The sequence below is a fragment of the Danio aesculapii genome, chromosome 18 (genome assembly GCF_903798145.1).
Source record: "Danio aesculapii chromosome 18, fDanAes4.1, whole genome shotgun sequence".
Taxonomy (NCBI): domain Eukaryota; kingdom Metazoa; phylum Chordata; class Actinopteri; order Cypriniformes; family Danionidae; genus Danio; species Danio aesculapii.
Window position 1 is genome coordinate 33,321,543 of NC_079452.1, and position 18,399 is coordinate 33,339,941.

The 18,399-nt window shown below is 38.8% G+C and overlaps 1 protein-coding gene across 1 annotated transcript in view; it reads right to left on the bottom strand.

The window, feature by feature from the left end:
• kcp (kielin cysteine rich BMP regulator) overlaps nucleotides 1-18,399 on the bottom strand; it is a 90,228-nt gene that overhangs the window by 12,245 nt on the left and 59,584 nt on the right. Inside the window, exons 34-43 of the mRNA XM_056477804.1 lie at nucleotides 17,086-17,168; nucleotides 16,893-16,986; nucleotides 15,230-15,403; nucleotides 13,210-13,292; nucleotides 11,798-11,918; nucleotides 8,655-8,737; nucleotides 8,484-8,583; nucleotides 7,413-7,501; nucleotides 4,819-5,088; nucleotides 414-586 (exon numbers count right to left, since the gene is read on the bottom strand). Of these exons, the coding sequence (XP_056333779.1) occupies nucleotides 414-586; nucleotides 4,819-5,088; nucleotides 7,413-7,501; nucleotides 8,484-8,583; nucleotides 8,655-8,737; nucleotides 11,798-11,918; nucleotides 13,210-13,292; nucleotides 15,230-15,403; nucleotides 16,893-16,986; nucleotides 17,086-17,168 (1,270 nt within the window). The remainder of the gene's footprint in view (nucleotides 1-413; nucleotides 587-4,818; nucleotides 5,089-7,412; nucleotides 7,502-8,483; nucleotides 8,584-8,654; nucleotides 8,738-11,797; nucleotides 11,919-13,209; nucleotides 13,293-15,229; nucleotides 15,404-16,892; nucleotides 16,987-17,085; nucleotides 17,169-18,399) is intronic.

An 18,399-nucleotide genomic window follows, 5' to 3' on the forward strand; every position in this document is an offset into this window, starting at 1 on the left:
TTATAGGCACTATGTGATTCACCTGGAGAGAAAAAGAAAGACAGAACATGCTAAATGCTAAAGATGCTTGATATTACATAGCAAAAAATAAGAGTCTGTTGCTTGGTGCTAAAGAGGTCACATTAAACACAGACATTTGATGCTAGTCTAGTATAGTTCACCCAAAAGTAGTTCAACCAGCTCCCAAAGCTGGTTGTGGCCTAAGACTTTTGCACAGTACTGTACTTTTTAAATACGATAAATTTCTTAGATGGTTGAACTTTCAGCATTAAAACTACACTCTTTAATATCACATGATCCTTCTGAAATCACGTATTATATTATATCCTCAAGAAACATTTCTTATTATTATTATTGTTGAAAACAAATGTGCTGCTTAACACTTTGTAGATGCGAGTAAATACACAGAGCACCTGAAGTCTCCGCCCTCACAGTCCTGAGCCAGAACGTATGTGCAGGTGCCCTGGAAATGCACCATCTTTCCGTCAAATGTTCGGTAGTGAGGATCTCCAAACACAATGCAGGTGGCAGGATGAGGAATACAGTGAGGACAACACATCCCAGGAACCAGAGCTGGCGTTTCATCCTACAAACACAAATGAACAGATCAATTATACTGCACGAGCTGAAAATGTGCTCACTAATACAGTAAAACCTGTCAGAGAGTGATTTGTTTTAGTCTTTCTGTGTCAGTTTTAAAAAGATTACACATAGGTTAACAGGGAACATAAATGTGTCAAAAATTATTGAAGTATCATATTTCAATATATAATATTTTGACATCTGTTAAAAAGTAGCCTAGAGGGCCATCTGATGTAAAGTCTAGCATAGACGGCTGTCTGCTGTTAAAAAACTAGCCTAAAGCAACATCTTACCAACATCTGCTGTTAAAAATTAGCCTAAATCAACATCTGCTGTTTAAAAACTAGCTTAGAGCGCCATCTGCTGTTAAACAGTAGCCGAGATCAGGGGTTCCCAAACTTTTCAGCCCACGACCCTCAAAATTACAACGCCAGTGACTTGTGACCCCCAATATCGTCTGAAGTGGTTATAAATATATAAACCTTGTATTAAATGGCGCATACAAGAGGCCCAAGTCTATTTATCGTTTAAACGTGAATGCCGTAAAGGCGTCAGAAAGTTTAATCTGGTGCCATGAAATCAATGTGCTGGATCTGACGCTGTGTCTTTAATATAATGTAATCACCCCAGGAGTTGCAAAAAAATCGAAAGGCTGATGGTTTTTTATTTGTATGTTGTTGTTTTTTAAACATAACTACTACCTACAATTTTTTTCTTTAGGTTATCGATAAAATATGGTAATTCTAATAGTTTAATAAAATTAATTCGATTTTTGGAAATCACCAAGCAACCCCCCTCATTGGGTCCCGACCACCACTTTGGGAACCACTGGCCTAGAGCACTATCTGCTGTTAAAAACTACCCTAGAGCACCATCTAGTGTTAAAATCGAACCTAGAGCGCTATCTGCTGTTAACAACAAGCCTAGAGTGCCATCTGCAGTTCAAAACTAGCCTAGAGCGCCATCTGCTGTTCAAAACTAGTCTAGAGCGCCATCTGCTGTTCAAAACTAGCCTAGAGTGCCATCTGCTGTTCAAAACTAGCCTAGAGTGCCATCTGCTGTTCAAAACTAGCCTAGAGTCCCATCTGCTGTTCAAAACTAGCCTAGAGCGCCATCTGCTGTTCAAAACTAGCCTAGAGCGCCATCTGCTGTTCAAAACTAGCCTAGAGTGCCATCTGCTGTTCAAAACTAGCCTAGAGTACCCTCTGCTGTTCAAAACTAGCCTAGAGTGCCGTCTGCTGTTCAAAACTAGCCTAGAGCGCCATCTGCTGTTCAAAACTAGCCTAGAGTGCCCTCTGCTGTTCAAAACTAGCCTAGAGCGCCATCTGCTGTTCAAAACTAGTCTAGAGCGCCTTCTGCTGTTCAAAACTAGCCTAGAGCGCCATCTGCTGTTCAAAACTGGCCTAGAGTACCCTCTGCTGTTCAAAACTAGCCTAGAGTACCCTCTGCTGTTCAAAACTAGCCTAGAGTGCACTCTGCTGTTCAAAACTAGCCTAGAGCGCCATCTGCTGTTCAAAACTAGCCTAGAGCGCCATCTGCTGTTCAAAACTAGCCTAGAGTGCCATCTGCTGTTCAAAACTAGCCTAGAGTGCCCTCTGCTGTTCAAAACTAGCCTAGAGCGCCATCTGCTGTTCAAAACTAGTCTAGAGCGCCTTCTGCTGTTCAAAACTAGCCTAGAGCGCCATCTGCTGTTCAAAACTAGCCTAGAGTACCCTCTGCTGTTCAAAACTAGCCTAGAGTACCCTCTGCTGTTCAAAACTAGCCTAGAGTGCCCTCTGCTGTTCAAAACTTGCCTAGAGCGCCATCTGCTGTTCAAAACTAGCCTAGAGCGCCATCTGCTGTCCAAAACTAGCCTAGAGTGCCATCTGCTGTTCAAAACTAGCCTAGAGTACCCTCTGCTGTTCAAAACTAGCCTAGAGTGCCGTCTGCTGTTCAAAACTAGCCTAGAGTACCCTCTGCTGTTCAAAACTAGCCTAGAGTGCCGTCTGCTGTTCAAAACTAGCCTAGAGCGCCATCTGCTGTTCAAAACTAGCCTAGAGTGCCCTCTGCTGTTCAAAACTAGCCTAGAGCGCCATCTGCGGTTCAAAACTAGTCTAGAGCGCCTTCTGCTGTTCAAAACTAGCCTAGAGCCCCATCTGCTGTTCAAAACTAGCCTAGAGTCCCATCTGCTGTTCAAAACTAGCCTAGAGCGCCATCTGCTGTTCAAAACTAGCCTAGAGCGCCATCTGCTGTTCAAAACTAGCCTAGAGTGCCATCTGCTGTTCAAAACTAGCCTAGAGCCCCATCTGCTGTTCAAAACTAGCCTAGAGCCCCATCTGCTGTTCAAAACTAGCCTAGAGCGCCATCTGCTGTTCAAAACTAGCCTAGAGCGCCATCTGCTGTTCAAAACTAGTCTAGAGCGCCATCTGCCGTTCAAAACTAGCCTTGAGTGCCATCTGCTGTTCAAAACTAGCCTAGAGCCCCATCTGCTCAGATCAATTATACTGCACAAGTTCAAAATCTGTCAAACAGTGATAGTTTTAGTCCTTGTGTGTCAATTAAAAAAGGTTACACATAGGTTAATAGAGAATACAAATGTGTAAAAAAACATCACATCATAAAAGTATCATATTTTAATATTTTGTACACTTAAAATGACACCTAAAAATTATCTACCAACACAGGCCTGATATTAGCCATCGAAAATACACAAAAAGAAGAGTCACATTTGTTGTATTTTGGCACATTTTTACAGTTTTGGACTTTGAAGCAAAAAATCCACATTTCCTTGTATGCTGCTTTAACGCATTAAGCATTATGTAATTGTAATTTTGCATGTGTGTTGACATGGATATCAAAGTTTGTTTTAAGTTTATACTGAGAGATGTGTGTCAGTGCTAGTTTTAATTTTGAAAAAAAAAAACTATTTGAATTTTAATGATCATTAGAAGATTCATTTTAAGAAATGTTTTAATCGGTTACATGTTATCAGCTTTCTTCAGTATATCTTCTTTCGTGTTCAACAGAAGAAAGAAACTTGGACTTAAACAGAATCTTGTTTTTTCTTTTGACATAAGATTATTTTGCTTACCCCATTGGTAGATTATTTTACTTAATTTAAGGAAACAATTTTGACACATTATTTCTTAAAACAAGGCAATATTTTTTGCTCATCTAGAAAATGCTTCTTGATTTAGGAATGTTTAGATATCTGGACTAGAAACAAGACAAAAATCTAACACAAAGAAAGCATTTTTTGCATAGTGCCTCTCATTTGTCTTCTTCAAGACGCTGTTTCATTCACAACAATAGAGAAAAACAGACAGCTATGTGAAGTACTACTAGATTATATAACATACAAAACCATATAACCCATAAAGTACTCGCTAATATAATCTATAATTGTGACCCTGGATGACAAAACCAATCTTATAATGCACAGGAACATATTTGACAAGAGACATGGGTCAAATTATTGAGTTTTCTTTTATGCCAAAAATCAATATAATGTTAAAGAGCCCCTATTATGGGGTTTTAAAAAGTACCTTCCATGCAGTATGTAACACAGCTCTAAGTGAATGAAAACATCCAGCTGAGGTTTAAATCTGTAAGTGCACCTTGTTTAAAACTATTGATTCTCAAAAAAAAATCTATAATTCATCGGACCAATCATCACAGATTAGCGTCACGCAAAGTAAGGGTTTGGAAAAAGTAAATCGCTGAACAAGTCATAAGGGAGTCGTTAGGATAATTAGGTGAAAATAAATGCATATTATAAGACAATGAAGACAGTGTAATATTTATACATAATATAAGACAATGTTTTGGCCTTGCATTCATATTCAGCCTGTTGTTGGAGACCCCCAAAACCAAAATATGACCTTTCATAATTCATAATAGGGGTTTTTTAAGTAAAGATCATGTTACATTAAGATATTTTATAATGTCCTACTGTAAATATATCAAAACACTATTTTTGATTTACTAATTACTAATGTGCATTGCTGAAAACTTAATTTAGACAACATTAAATGCTATTTTTTTCAGCATTTCGATTTTTTTAACCCTCAAATTCCAGTTTTTTTATTGAAAAAGCTGTAAATTCTTGAATTATAATATCAAATATCAATATCAATATCAAATATCAACAGCTAAATATCAATGGAGAGTGTATTTATTCAAATTTCACATGTATGACTCTTAATTTGTCAGATTTTGTGTTCCAGGTTCACAGATGTGCATTTATTCTCATCTCACCGAGGCACACGTGAGCGTCGGGCATCTCTGGGTCTGGCAGTGCACGTCTCCATTCACACAGGTGCAGGTCGTACACTCGTCCACGTCCCATTGGTCACTGTGTCTGTACAGCTGTCCCTCGTACACACACTCTGCACTAGGGTATATGTACGCCACATCTACCACGTCTGTGCACTCTTGGCAGCACTTCCCAGGGTTCTTGACTTTAACGGATCCATCCGGACAGTGGAGAGGAGCACACTCCTGTAGGTCACACTCAATGTGCCCTTTCTGAAACACACAGACACTCGTATTACATTACTCAATATCTGTGAGCGTAGTAGAGTGTTTTTTTGCACAGGTGTTTCATGAATTGGATTTGGTTTGGTTGGTTTAGGTGAGAGTTGCTTCACATTTAAAAGCATGAAATGAAACTTTTGAGATTAAAAATAAAGGACTTTAAAAAATGACAAACATAAAAAAGGAAACATTTAGAACAGACGGACGGATGAATGGATAGAACAATAGATGGATGGATGGATGGATGGATAGATTGGATGGATGGATGGATGGATAGAACAATGGGTGGATGAATGAATAGATGGATGGATGAAATGATAGAAAGAGTAATGGATGGATGGATAGATGGATATAGATGGATGGATGGAACGATGGACGGATGGATGGATGGATGGATGGATGGATGGATGGATGGATGGATGGATGGATAGAACGATGGATAGAGCAATGGATGGATAGACGGATGGACGGATGGATGGATGGATGGATGGATGGATGGATGGATGGATGGATGGATAGATAGATTGGATGGATGGATGGATGGATGAATGGATGGATAGAACAATGGGTGGATGAATGAATAGATGGATGGATGGAATGATAGAAAGAGTAATGGATGGATGGATAGATGGATATAGATGGATGGATGGAACGATGGACGGATGGATGGATGGATGGATAGAAAGATGGATAGAGCAATGGATGGATAGACGGATGGATGGATGGATGGATAGATAGATTGGATGGATGGATAGATGGATAGAACAATGGGTGGATGAATGAATAGATGGATGGATGGATGGAATGACAGAAAGAGTAATGGATGGATGGATAGATGGATATAGATGGATGGATACACATAGCATACACTTAGTGCACCACTTGGGGGCTTCCACACAGGTTATGCATCTTGTTGATATACACTGTGAACATCAGCTACGCTAATTATTTTCTTTATTCTCCATTTCCACCTGGGGATACTCTTCCCGAGGCCCTCAGACTATGCAGAGTCACTGATTCGATCCAAGACCAACGACGAGATGATCCCAAGGTTTTTTATATCCTGGACCTGGCCGAATCCTGAGCAGCTACTGTGATGGTCATGGAGGAGTGGAGAACGTGAGACTGATTCCTGTGACGCTCCAGAGACAGACGAGTCTTCGCTGAGGCCAGCTTCCAGCCTCCGCCACTGAGACTGCAGCTCTGCACAAAAGTTTGGCCAGCGGAGAAATTAAAATGGTCGTGCCCAACTGAGTCTGGTTTCTCTCAAGGATTTTTTTCTTCACTTTCGCCATTTAGTGAAGTTTTTTTTTCCCTCTCCGCTGTTGCCACTGGCTTGCATGGTTCAGGATCTATAGAGCTGCGCATCGTTGGATTTGCTCTTCAGTATTTGGACTCTCAGTAGTGATTATTAAACCACACTGATCTGAGCTAAACTGCACTGAACTTAACACTATAAACTGAACTACACTGTTCCTATTTACTGTGACCTTTTATGTGAAGCTGCTTTGACACAATCTACATTGTATAAGCGCTATACAAATAAAGGTGAATTGAATTGAATTGAATTGGATAGAATGATGGATAGAGCGATGGATGGATGGATGGATAGATAGATAGATTGGATGGATGAATGGATGGATAGAACAATGGGTGGATGAATGAATAGATGGATGGATGGAATGATAGAAAGAGTAATGGATAATTGATAGATGGATTTAGATGGATGGATGGAACGATGGACGGACGGACGGACGGATGGATGGATGGGTAAATAAATAGAAAGATGGATAGAACGATGGATAGCTAGATGAATAGATAGACGAATGGATGGATGGATGGATGGACAGATAGAACGATGGATGGATAGATAGATAGACAGACAGACAGACAGACAGACAGACAGACAGACAGACAGATAGATAGATAGATAGATAGATAGATAGATAGATAGATAGATAGATAGATAGATAGATAGATAGATAGACAGATAGATAGATAGAACGAGGGATGGATCGATGGATGGATGGATAGAACAATGGATAGAACGATAGAGAAATGGATAGGTGGATGGATAGATATAGATAGATGGATGGATGGATAGATAGAACGATGGATAGAGCAATAGATGGATGGATGGATGGATAGATTGATGGATGGATGGATGATGGAAAGATAGAAAGACCGAGGGATGGATGGATGGATGGATAGATGGAAAGAACGAAGGATGAGTGGATATAGCTAGATAGATAGATGAAATGATTGAAGGATGGATAGATAAAGCAGACAGAGAGAAAGATTTTAGTTGTCCTTACATTACAGATGCAGGTTGTACACTCGTTCTCCTTGTCTGTCCATCTCTGGCCATCTGGCACACGGATGTTGCTGCCCTCTAATACACACTCTGAAAAAACCCATCTACAGCTCAATGTACGCACACACACACTTATACGGCTATCTTTATGGGGACTTCCCATAGACGTAATCATTTTTATACTGTAAAAATAGTATATTCTGTCCATCTACCCCAACAACTCTCACAGGAAACAATCTGCAGTTTTATATTTTCAAAATACTTCATTCCGTGTGATTTATGAGCTGTGTTCCTAAAGGGGACTAAAATAAAAGTCCCCACAAGGTCAAACAGAACTAGTATTGCTATGCTTGTGAAGACATTTGGTACCCACAATGTAAGGAATACAAGGCACGCACACACACTCCATATGCGTAATGTATTGTATAGTGTAAAAAACACATTATTTGGCATTACCCTACCCCTGAACCCAGTCCCAGTAGGAAGCCTGTAGCAAATATTAAATACGAAAAGACCCCTTATGTATGACTTTTAGATGTTTTGAATCACAAGGACACAAGAAATGTTCTCATAAACCACCAGTACAAATAGGTCATCCCCATGTCATTATACAGTGTGTGTCCTTGTAAACCACATAAACAAGTACACACACACACACACACCTATACACAGAGACATAAATAAACACACACACACACATACACACACACACACACACACACATACACACACATACAAGTGCATATGAATACACATACACACATACGCATACACATTTACATACAATCATACGCATACACACATATAGTCATACCTACCCACACACACACACATACACACTATATATAAATACACACACGCATGCCTACACATCAGCATACACACACATACACAAACATGCACATACGCATACACAGACACACATCCACATACATACTGTACATACACAAATATATATATATATATATATATACACACAGACACCCACACATACACTAACACACCCACACACACGCGCACACACGCACACACAACACACAGTGTAATGTTTCTGACAGGTAAACTCTTGTACCATCACAGACGGGGCAGCAGGAGTCAGGAGGAGTGTGCTGGTCAGATAGAGAGCAGCTCAGCGGAGGACAACCACGGTGAACACACGTCCACGTCAAATCCTACACACACACAAACATCATCATTCCATATCAAATCAGATGACTTGATAACACAGTGGTGCAGTAGATACCTTGCACTGGCAGGTAAAACACGGGTCATCAGTGGCCAGCACTTCATTACCAATCAGAGTAGCTGTGCAGTTACTGAGGGGCTCTGAAACACACACCATTAAACCATCATCCTATAAGAACAGTTATTGGCGAATTAAGGATTGGACTAATAACGTATTCACTTTAAATCCATTTACATTTACATTTAGTCATTTAGCAGACGCTTTTATCCAAAGCGACTTACAAATGAGGACAAGGAAGCAATTTACACAACTATAAGAGCAACAGTGAATAAGTGCTATAGACAAGTTTCAGGTGTGTAAAGTCTAAGAAGCAAAGCATTAGTAATGTTTTTTTGAGAGAGAGTACAGTTAGTGGTATAGCCAGAGAGGCAGTTACAGATTAGGAAGGAAAGTGGAGACTAAATAGTTGAGTTTTTAGTCGTTTCTTGAAGACAGCAAGTGACTCTGCTGTTCTGATGTAGTTAGGGAGTTCATTCCACTAACTGGGCAGATTGAATGTGAGAGTTCGGGAAAGTGATTTCTTCCCTCTTAGAGATGGAACCACGAGGCGACGTTCATTCATAGAACGCAAGTTTCTGGAGGGCACATAAATCTGCAGAAGTGAGAGCAGATAAGAAGGAGCAAAGCCAGAGGTCGCTTTGTAAGCAAACCTTAAAGCTTTGAATTTGATGTGAGCAGCAACTGGCAGCCAGTGCAAACGGGTGAGTAGCGGAGTGACATGTGCTCTTTTCAGTTCATCAAAGACCACTCGTGCTGCTGCGTTCTGATGCAGCTGAAGAGGTTTGATAGAATTAGCTGGAAACCCGGCTAGTAGAGAGTTGCAATAGTCCAGTTTGGAGAGAACAAGAGCTTGAACAATGAGTTGAGCTGCATGTTCAGATATGAATTTCAGGTTTTGTTTAGCTGTAAATGACATCAGAGTTGTACATCGTATTGTGAAACACACACCATACCTTAAAGTCTGTCTTGAGTACATTTATTTGAAATGATGTTATTTTGTCAACATTTACGTTTGCCCTTCTTTTAGAGTAGAACAACGAAAAACTTGACTACGTTTAAAATGAGAAATAAACATAGCAAGATCATTAATAAATGAAAAATTAAATCCCGGAAAAACATAAAATTATACATTCATTCATTTTCCTTCGGCTTAGTCCCTTTATTCATCAAGGGTCACCACAGCGGAATGAACCACCAACTTACCCTGCATAAGTTTCACGCAGCAGATGCCCTTCCAGCAGCAACCCAGTACTGGGACACACCCATACACACACTATGGCCAATTTAGTTTATTCAATTCACCTATAGTGCATGTCTTTGGACTGTTGGGGAAACCGGAGCACCTGGAGGAAACCCACGCCAACACAGGGAGAACATGCAAACTCCACACAGAAATACTAACTGACCCAGCCGAGGCTCGAATTAGCGACCTTCTTGCTGTGAGGTGACAGTGCTACCGACCGAGCCTATATTAATTCTATTAATACAAATAAATAATAATTATTATTATATTAATTTTTATAGCGCTTACTAGTTTAAATTATTTATTTATTTATTTGAGTTTTCAAGTTTTAATTTAAATAATTAAAATTAAATGAATAATTGGATCAAAATATTTTTTAATTTTATTTCAGCTGCAATTTTATTGTTCAAATTCAATTATTATTTTCACTCTCAGACACTCATTTAAGTTAGTTAACAAAGCTAATTTGATCATTTTCCTATTTTCGAGAACTGTAGGTTTTTTTAATCCATAATTTGTATTCATTCATTATTTTTCCTTCGGCTTAGTACCTTATTTATCAGGTCACAGCGGAATGAACCGTCAACTTATCCAGCATATACTTTACACAGCGGACGCCCTTCCAACCCAACCCAGTACTGGGAAAGACCTATACACACTCATTGACACATATATACACATACACTACTGCCAATTTAGTTTATTCAATTCACCTATAGCTCCTTGTGTTTGGACTGTGAGGGAAACCGGAGCACCTGGAGGAAACCCACACCAACACGGGGAGAACATGCAAACTCCACACAGAAATGCCAACTGAACCAGCCGGGACTCAAACCAGCAAACTTCTTGCTGTGAGGCAACAGTGCTAACCACCGTGACATCTATATTAATTATATTAATACAATTTAATAAAAATAATAATTATATTAAATATTATAGCATTTACTAGTTTAAATCAGTTATTTAGTTACTTATTTTAGTTTTCAGGTTTTACAATAATTAAAATTAAATTAATAATTGAATTAAAAAGATTTTTTTTATTTTATTTCAGCTGCAATTTTATTGTTCAAATTCAATTATTATTTTCAACCTCAGACACTCATTTAAGTTTGTTAACAAAGCAAATTTGATCATTTTCCAGAACTGTAGTTTTTTTTAATCCACAACTTTTATTCATTCATTAATTTTCCTTCGACTTAGTACCTTATTTATTAGGGGTCGCCACAGCGGAAGGAACTGCCAACTATTCCAGCATATGTTTTGCGTAGTGGATGCCCTTCCAGCTGCAACTCAGTACCGGGAAACATCCATACACACATTCAAACACATACACTACGGACAATTTAGCATATTCAATTTACTTATACCGCAAGTCTTTGGACTGTGGGGGAAACCGGAGCACCTGGAGGAAACCCACACCAACATAGGGAGAACATGTAAACTCCACACAGAAATGACAACTGACACAGCCGAGGTTCGAACCAGCGACCTTCTTGCTGTGAGGAGATCGTGCTACCCACTGCGCAACCGTGATGCCATGAATGAATAATGAACAAATAATTATTTAGCGATTTGCAATTTTTTTAATAAAGAGATTTTGTAAAGTATTATCAACTAACATTGCACACCAGAAAAAGAAACTATACAAGTGAAATGAAACTACAATAAAAATGATTCATTGAATTTACTTCATTGTTTTAAGGTAAGTGACTGCAAACTATTGATTTGGGCTGAATTTAAACAAACAAATTAAATTTACTCATGTTCAACCTAATTTGTTTGTTTCAGTTTAGCCCATATAAACAATCACTTGCAATCACTTAACTTAAAAACATTGAGTAAATCCAATCAATGGTTATTTTCAGAAAATCGATGCATGATATCTGTTCATACTAACGTGCGCAGACAGGACAGCAGGAATCAGAGCTGCCGTGCAGGATGTTGTGTTTAGGACAGTCCACTAAACTCGGACACTGCTTTCTGTAACAGCGCAAGTGCTGTTCTCCATCCGGCATCACCTACAACACATAAACAGACTGTCAGCAAATACTGAGCACAAAATCAGATGCAAAGCTGAAGTCAAAATGATCAGCCCTCCTGTGAAATTGCAAATCTTTAACAGGGTTTCTGCAGGTTTCACCAAGTTAAATTTAAGACGTTTTAAGACATTTTTAAGACCATTAAGAAATGTTAGACTTATACAGGGCTAAATGCTAAGGATTATTTTTTTTCGAATATCCCAGTTGGAAATGTTTTTCACTTGACCTATCAAAAAATGATTATAATTTAATAATACAATAATAGTAATTTAATAATAAAATATCGGTCAGGTCAGTATCCTCAGCAGTAAATAAATGGAGAACATTTAAACAAATGGTACTGCAAGGAAAGTTATTTAATGCTATTTTAAAATAGCAAGTTAAAAGTTTCATTGAGATGGACTGTTGGTGATTGTATGGGTGTTTGGGTAGCTATACATGAACAAGGGAAAATTAAGACCTGTTTAAAAAGATTTAAGACCTACAACACAATATCTCAGTAGATTTAAGATTTTTTAAGGTCTAAAATTAAGCTTTTGAGATTTAAGACATTTTAAGACTTTTTAAGACCCCGCGGATACCCTGTTTAAAAATATCTCCTATTTGCTGTTTAATGGAGAGATTTTCTAAACATAATAGTTTTAATAACTCATTTCTAATAACTCATTTCTTTTATGATGATTTACTTTTCATGATGACAGTACATCATATTTGCCTAGACATATTTCAAGATACTAGTATTCAGCTTAAAGTGCAATGAAAATGCTTAACTTGGTTAATTATGTTAACTTAGTAGCCAATCAAAGCAGCTAAGTAACTTCAGAAGACAATCAAAAATATGATTTCTCAACGGAGCTAATAATATTGAGCTTAAAAATCTGTAAATATTAATTTTATTCCAGCACAACCAAATGAAATAAGGCTTTTTCTAGATGAACAAAATATTACACTATGGCACCTGAATGGAAAAGTCATTCATTTTTTTTCCTGAGTGACAACATTTTAATGTTTCCAACTGGCAGACATGAGTGGTCAAATGTAGCATCTACAGATGTAGAGTTGAAGTCAAAATTATTATCCAGCCTGTGAAATTATGATGCTCTGTCAAAAAATTGCTAAATGATATTTAACACACCAAAGAAATGATCACAGTATCTACTATAATATTTTACTGAATACTAGTATCTTGCAAAATAAGTAGAAAGATATTATGTACTGTCACCATGGGAAAGGCAAAAAAATGCAAATATAGTCATCAATATTGCCGTACCTCACAGGTGCAGATCTGACAAGGATCTTCAGACGGCTGGAAACTCTCTCCAGGACTGTAAACTCTGCCTTCAAACACACAGTCTGACAGAAAACACACACACACACACACCCTTATGGCTGCATGATATTGGAAAAATCAGATATTGCCATATTTTATTTTTCTGCTATAAATATTGCAATATAAAAACAGTTTCACAAGATGGTTTGAATTGCACTATTTGACGGTTTTCTGTGAAGTCGAACAGTATTCTGCAATAGAAATTGAATAAGCAGATCGATGATCAGATTAGATCAAGTAAAAATATAATTTAGTTTTTTTCACCTATAGTAGTACGTCCAAATTAATAGTTTTTCCTAAAAGGGCACAGATTATACCCCTTTTTAAGTCTTTTGTGTCTCTAGAATATGTCTGTAAAGTTTCAGCTCAATACACCCATCAGATTTTTATTATACCTTTCAGAATGTTGTAATTTTCTGCTCTGAACAATCATGTAGCTGTTTTTGTTGCCTGTGTCTTTAATGTTAGTTCTCCCCGCTCACCATTTCCACATGCCTGTCAGAGTGTGCCTTAGGCCCAATCCCTATTCTACCCCTTAGCCCTTCCCCTTACCCCTTGTTTGGTGTCCCAATTCTCTTTAGCTTGAAGGCGTAGGGCTAAGGGCAAGGGGTAGATACCCATTCGAACAAAGATTTTTCAGGACCACACTTGAAACCAAGGGGTAAGAAAATTTCTCAGAATACACCAGCCACAGCTGAACCCAGAAGTAAGAAGATCCACAAATTAGTATTTTTTGGCATTATTATGAATCTTTCCAACAAACAAACACATGTTTTATTATATTCATAACCGCGTTCGTGTTTTACCGTCATGCTTTAAAAAAAAAACGTTAAAACTAAAACCGCTAAATGTTTTATTTAATTTTTTAATCTATAATCCATTATAATAACTCCTGTACAGCAGTCCCACAACATTCTGACACTCGAATACCCTGTCAGTAATGTCTAGTTGCTGGGAATGATCTTTTTACAGTGTCTGCTATAATGTCAATGTTATTTTTGGTGTGTTTACATAGATGAATATGGCCACTGTGTAAATGCACAGTATAGTTACGATCTTATTGCCACATTAGATCATTATGATAACATAATATATGCCTTCAGTGATTTCCTGAAGATAAATACCAAATAATAACACAACTGGAATCACTACAGCAGTCGCGATCGTCTGATCTCATATGAAGCAAGAGATCGCGATGACATATGATGACGTGTGCAGGTGCTGTAGTGCTGTCCCATTTCTTATCGGTACATTTTTAAGCCCTTCCCCTTGACACTCGTTTTTAAGGGACAAGGGGAAGGGGTACAAAAATAGAATTGGGATTGGGCCTTAATCTCTGCCTCAGCTGTGTCAGATAAACAGCACAGTGACAGACATGAAGGAAGCAGATCTCACTTAATGTTTGTGAGAGATACTACAGTAAGAACTTTCCCAATGATTATTTATTGAGGAGTTGCAACAATGAGTCACACACAATGTTGTTACAAAGTTCATGCGCACACACACAACGCGCATGTTTAACTTTGCACTGTTTTTGTACAGCAAATGTGACAGGATACATGTTAATATCCACTGCTGTATGGATATCTGTGATGTTAATGTACAAAATAAACCTGATTTAACTTCTACAAACTGGAAAGTGAAGTGTCTTCTATTATAATTGTACTGACAAGCGGCTGTGCTGATAAAGACCGTAAAATCACTGTAATTCCATAACTTCCATAACATTACAGGTATCAATTCTGTATAAATAATTGAATACAATAAATCTTTGTTACACCTCCATCATGAAATTTATAAACCTTCACTCTATTATGGTTAAACTTAGCAGTGACTCTACAAATCACATGGCTCCTGGTCAACAATATTTCAGACTCAACATAGCATATCTTACAGCCCTACACACACTTCAGACTCCACAGCAAAATTCAGCATTTGTGTGTTTGGACTGTAACTGTACCTGCGCACACTGGACAGCACTCTCCGGGTACAGTGATCTGGTTGATGCAGGTGGACAGACAGTGCACCTCTGAACAGGTGGTCACTCCGTCCACACACATGCAGGACATGCAGAGACCAGCGGACGCAAACCAGGTACTGCCTTCCTGACGCTCCACGCCATCATAAATACAGCCTGAGAGAGAGAGAGACAGTGTTGAACGTTTTAAAATGTACACTAACCGGCCACTTTATTAGGTACACCTTACTAGTACCGGGTTGAACCCCCTTTTGCCTTCAGAAATGCCTTAATCCTTCGTGGCACAGATTCAACAAGGTACTGGAAATATTCCTCAGAGATTTTGGTCCATATTGACATGGACAATGACAGTTGCTGCAGATTTGTCGGCTGCACATCCATGATGCGAATCTCCCCTTCCAGCACATCCCAAAGGTGCTCTATTGGTTTAAGATCTGCTGACTGTGGAGGCCTTTTGAGTACAGTGAACTCATTGTCATGTTCAAGAAACCAGTCTGAGATGATTCACGCTATATGACATGGAGCGTTATCCTGCTGGAAGTAGCCATCAGACGATGGGTACACTGTGCTCATAAAGGGATGGACAAGGTCAGCAACAATACTCAGGTAGGCTGTGGCGTTGACACAATGCTCAATTGATACTAATGGGCCCAAAGTGTGCCAAGAAAATATCCCCCACACCATTACACCACCACCAGCCTGAACCATTGATACAAGGCTGGATGGATCCATGCTTTCATGTTGTTGATGCCAAATTCTGACCCTACCCTCCGAATGGCACAGCAGAAATCGAGACTCATCAGACCAGTTTTTCCATCTTCTATTGTCCAAATTTGGTGAGCCTGTGTGAATTGTAGCCTCAGTTTTCCTGTTTTTAGCTGACAGGAGTGGCACCCGGTGTGATCTTCTGCTGCTGTAGCCCATCCGCCTTAAGGTTGGACGTGTTGTGCATTCAGAGATGCTCTTCAGCATACCTCGGTAGTACTGAGTGGTTATTTGAGTTACTGTTGCCTTTTTATCAGCTCCAACTAGGCCATTCTCCATCTGGCTAATCTCCTCTGACCTCTGGCATCAACAAGGCATTTGCGCCACAGAACTGCCTCTCACTGGATATTTTCTCTCTTTCAGACCATTCTCTGTACACTCTAGAGATGGTTGTGCGTGAAAATTCCAGTAGATCAGCAGTTTCTGAAATACTCAGACCAGCCTGTCTGGCACCAACAACCATGCCACGTTCAAAGTCACTTAAATCACCTTTCTTCCCTATTCTGATGCTCGGTTTAAACTGCAGCAGATCGTCTTGGCCATGTCGACATGCCTAAATGCATTGAGTTGCTGCCATGTGATTGGCTGATTAGACATTTGTGTTTACGAGGAGTTGGACAAGTGTACCTAATAAAGTGGCCGGTGAGTGTACAGTATGCTGTAGTACTTTTCTGTGTGAAGTGAAGCCCCTCCCAATTAAAACTTTATTTTATAATTTTATTTTTGGCCATGGAACAATATAACATAATTACTTTGTAAAAAAAAAATAATAATAAATAAAAAATTATATATAATACCTGGTTAGGTCGAAGTGATATGATGACAAAAAAAAGCACTCAAGCAATTGTGTAGTTGTGTGTAAATGTGTAATGTGTTGCACCTCTGCATCGGGGACAGCAGGAGCCGGGATCTGTGAGCTGATGCACGCAGGACAGTTTCTTACAGCGAGGAGACACACACTTCACCTCACCAGCCTGAAACACACACCACAAACACACAACCTTTCTGTCACATCTGAGTCTGCAGGACGAGGAGGACCACATGCTGAATATGTGTGTGCATGTGTTTCATACCACACAGGTGCACTTCAAGCAGGGGTCAGCAGGTAGAGTCAGACTCTCTCCATCCACATACTCCTGATCGTACTGAACACACACTGTCAGGTCAAAGGTCACACCACATCAGACCCGCACGCGCACACGCACACACACACACACACACGCACAATCAATACAGTGCTGAGCCTTTAGAAAAGATTAAAGCTGTATATTTTCATACATCATGTTACTGTTGGGTTACTACCTTATGTTTACATCATTATATAGTACATTTGCATATTATCATACTATGGTATTTGTATGGTATACTCCTGAATGAGTTTGTATACTCCAGAAAGAACACATACCATGGTACATATCTAAAAACAATGGTTTTGCAATTGGCTTTATTTGTTTTTTATTCTTCTTTATATTCTCACTCATTTTATTTTTATTTACATTGCATATCCTGTTTTATTATTTATTTAACGGAGGCCAGCTAGCGAAGTGCTATGCAGGTAAACCTGACTCCTCTGACCTCAAAAGATGCTCTAGCGACAGATGAGGTCTTTAGCCTCCTTGATAGAGCAACTGACTCCCATGCAAAGAATTGCCGGTTCGATCCCAGCTCAGACCGGGTTGGGTGCAGTAGGACTGGTGGGTTACACATGGGGGCTCGTCTGAGATGGGAGAGAGGTTTAACGGGCTGAGTGTAACGGAGTTCAGCTAGCGAAGTGCTATGCAGTTAAACCTCACTCTTCTGACCTCTAAAGTTGCTCTAGCGACAGACACTACAGGTCATGGTCTTTAGCCTCCTTGTAAGAGACTCCCATGCAAAGAAAATGTTAATTAAAATTAAATTAAATTAAAATAAATAAATATTAAGAGACTAAGCTGAAGGAAAACAAATTAATGAATAAATGTTATTAAATTTATTAAATCTAGGATCCTTCTTTACAACAATTTTAAATTAAATTAAATTACTAAATTAAATTAAATTAAAGTAAATTAAATAAAAATAAATTAAATTAAATGTTAAATAATTTTTTTATTAACATAAAATTTTCAATTCATTCATTCATTCATTCATTCATTTATTTTCTTTTCGGCTTAGTCCCGTTATTAATCTGAGGTCACCACAGCGGAATGAACTGCCAACTTATCCAACATATGTTTTACGCAGCGGATGCCCTTCCAGCTACAACCCATCACTGGGAAACACGAATACACATTCATTCACACACACACAAACTACGGACAATTTAGCTTATCCAATTCACCTATAGCGCATGTCTTTGGACTTGTGGGGGAAATCGGGGAAGAACATGACTCTTTTTGCTGTGAGGCGAT